Genomic DNA, 2,223 nt, shown 5'->3' with positions numbered 1-2,223 from the left:
TACTCTCGAGATCCCTAAGACGGGTTGTAAGACGAGTAACCGAGGCACGAGTGACTCCTCTCCTTCTCTTCAAAGCATTGATATCAGTCGACAAAAGAGCAAGCGATTGTTCAGCCATTAGAAACGACAGAGCACGTGGCAGACTGAAATATAGAGATAGAGTGAAAGAACGACGACTCCTCCGATCAGAAGCTAAAATAAAGACTGAAAGTCGAATATCCGGCTTGGTGGACCAAAAAATGGTCGAGCCACTGGTCAGATGGAGGGAGATGAGAGAGGAGAAGGAAGAGAAAAGGACTGTATTTTTGGTAGAGTTTTACAAAAAAGAGAAAAATTATTTTTTTTAATAATGCACAGAAAATTTGTACAAAAAATGAATAATTAGAAGTTCACACTAATATTATCCATGCATCAAGTCCAGACAAATATCATATCCTAATTATATTTATTCAAACTCACCTTCCATATCTATTCCATCAGCTACTGCATTATGATTTTTTTCTTTCAAAGCTGATACCAGTGAATAGATGGTTGGGCCACCACTCTCAACAACATCATCCGCTTTTTGTAGCCATGCTTTAAGACACTCACGCAGACGTGCTGAAACATCTTCTCTGGAATTCTCTATAGCATCCAGTGTACCAGGTGATAGACCAAGAAAAAGACCAAGATCATAATAAGTGACTCCTGAATAGCCATGTCTCTTGAGTAATTTAAGAAGCTCAGCCAGATCATTAACTAACCGGTTTAATATAACTCTATCGATTGAAAAATAATAGACTATACTTTGCAGAGGACTATGGTCACGAGAGGCCAGTTTAGAAGCTGGTTCATCATCTTTCAGTTTCTCTTGACAACTAGATTTATTAACTAAAAACAAATACAGTAATCTACCTCCATTGTCCACAAATTACCTAAGCCAGGAGAAGATGAGGTAAGTTTAGCCCCTGTCACTGCAGCATATTTAAACAAATTTTGTCCACCTATCAAAATGAAATATGCACAATGAGACTAGATAAATCTGTAAACTTACGCTTAGCACAGCTTTGAACAATATCTTTGGCTGCTTTCTCAGCAAGTTGAGTGTCAATTTTATGAATAATACACAAGAATTCATCAATATTTTCTGGTAGATCACCAACAAGCACAGCCACTCTCAGCACAAATGCTGTTACTCTTTCTTGTAGTGTCTGACCTGATAATCTGTCACTCAATTGGGCTAATTCATCTATTGCTATAGAGGATATGCGTGCTAAGTATATTCATTGCAAAATAATTATATTCATTGCATACCGTAATAACTTTCAAGAAAAAAAATTAGTTCGTTGGACGTCAACTTTCCATTGGCAGCAATGGAGAAATGATAGAAAAAGGCTTGGTACCAGGAAACCGCTTTGTATTTCTTGATAGCAATCTTTCAGGTGACTACTAGACCCCATTAGATCCTCAGGATGCTTTCTAAGCTTCCGAAAAAGGCCTCAAGAAGGTAGCAAGGCAAGAAAATGTGTTTTCCCCCACTGAACTCTTAATAAACTTGACGTCCAACATGGCGGCCAATTTACTGTGTGGGTTGGATCATAGATATTATAGACTACGTAACCGGGATTGGAAACTGATGACGTCACGTGTACAGACTATGTGATTATTAATGCATGAAATTGCATGAATTTGCATCAAAATGGTGAAAATCATGAAGAATTGTTATGTTTGATGAGCCGTATTAATAATATACTGTGATGTAGCTGGTTCTAAGTAGCTTAATCGCATAAAGAAAATACCAGAGATCACGATGGTACCTTTCTCTTCGTGTCTCTATGCTTAGTTCGCTCGGGAGAGGTACAATAGATCGGCCGCTTTTTGGCGTTATTTTGGTGGATTTCTGCTCTCAGTAATATGGCAGGCAGAACTAACCAGTCTATTCTCATGTAGCATGGCCTTGTGCATAGTTTTAATCATAAAATGAAACTGGGGTAGCTAAAGCTTGTTTGCAGGAGGGAGAATAAGACATTATCTCTTGTCACGGGGAGCGCACTTGCTTTAAACACCTGTTTTTACACAGCTAACACATTTTATTTTTGTATCAAAGAAAAATATAAACATGTGCGTATATTATAAGAGCCCAAGTACAGGTGAAATAGCTTGCGGGACTTCACTAGAGACCATTCTTTCCAGCCATGCCAGGCATTTTCTTCCGCCTCTCACTGTCACAGAGACTGTACCTGA

At 38.6% G+C, this 2,223-nt stretch overlaps 1 protein-coding gene across 1 annotated transcript; it reads right to left on the bottom strand.

Annotated features, from left to right (window-relative positions):
- Positions 1 to 392: 392 nt before the first annotated feature.
- On the bottom strand, positions 393 to 2,185 carry LOC109583629 (uncharacterized). The gene is made up of 5 exons (XM_019999053.1): positions 2,161 to 2,185; positions 1,034 to 1,252; positions 915 to 983; positions 787 to 870; positions 393 to 738 (listed from the first exon to the last, which is right to left on the bottom strand). Exons 1-5 carry the CDS (start codon positions 2,183 to 2,185, stop codon positions 446 to 448), a joined length of 690 nt encoding a protein of 229 aa, XP_019854612.1. The 3' UTR covers positions 393 to 445.
- Positions 2,186 to 2,223: the final 38 nt, after the last annotated feature.

The sequence above is a fragment of the Amphimedon queenslandica genome, unplaced genomic scaffold (genome assembly GCF_000090795.2).
Source record: "Amphimedon queenslandica unplaced genomic scaffold, v1.1 AMPQUscaffold_13291, whole genome shotgun sequence".
NCBI lineage: Eukaryota > Metazoa > Porifera > Demospongiae > Haplosclerida > Niphatidae > Amphimedon > Amphimedon queenslandica.
Note: the sequence above shows the minus strand (reverse complement) of the source record. Positions and strands in the feature narration are given on the sequence as shown.

Coding starts and splice junctions, on each gene's coding strand:
- LOC109583629 (XM_019999053.1), bottom strand. CDS start 2,185: ATGCCTGGCATGGCTGGAAAGAATG. Junction 1,253..2,160: donor TGGCATGGCTGGAAAGAATG/GTCTCTAGTGAA, acceptor GAATATACTTAG/CACGCATATCCTCTATAGCA. Junction 984..1,033: donor TGTTCAAAGCTGTGCTAAGC/GTAAGTTTACAG, acceptor TCATTTTGATAG/GTGGACAAAATTTGTTTAAA.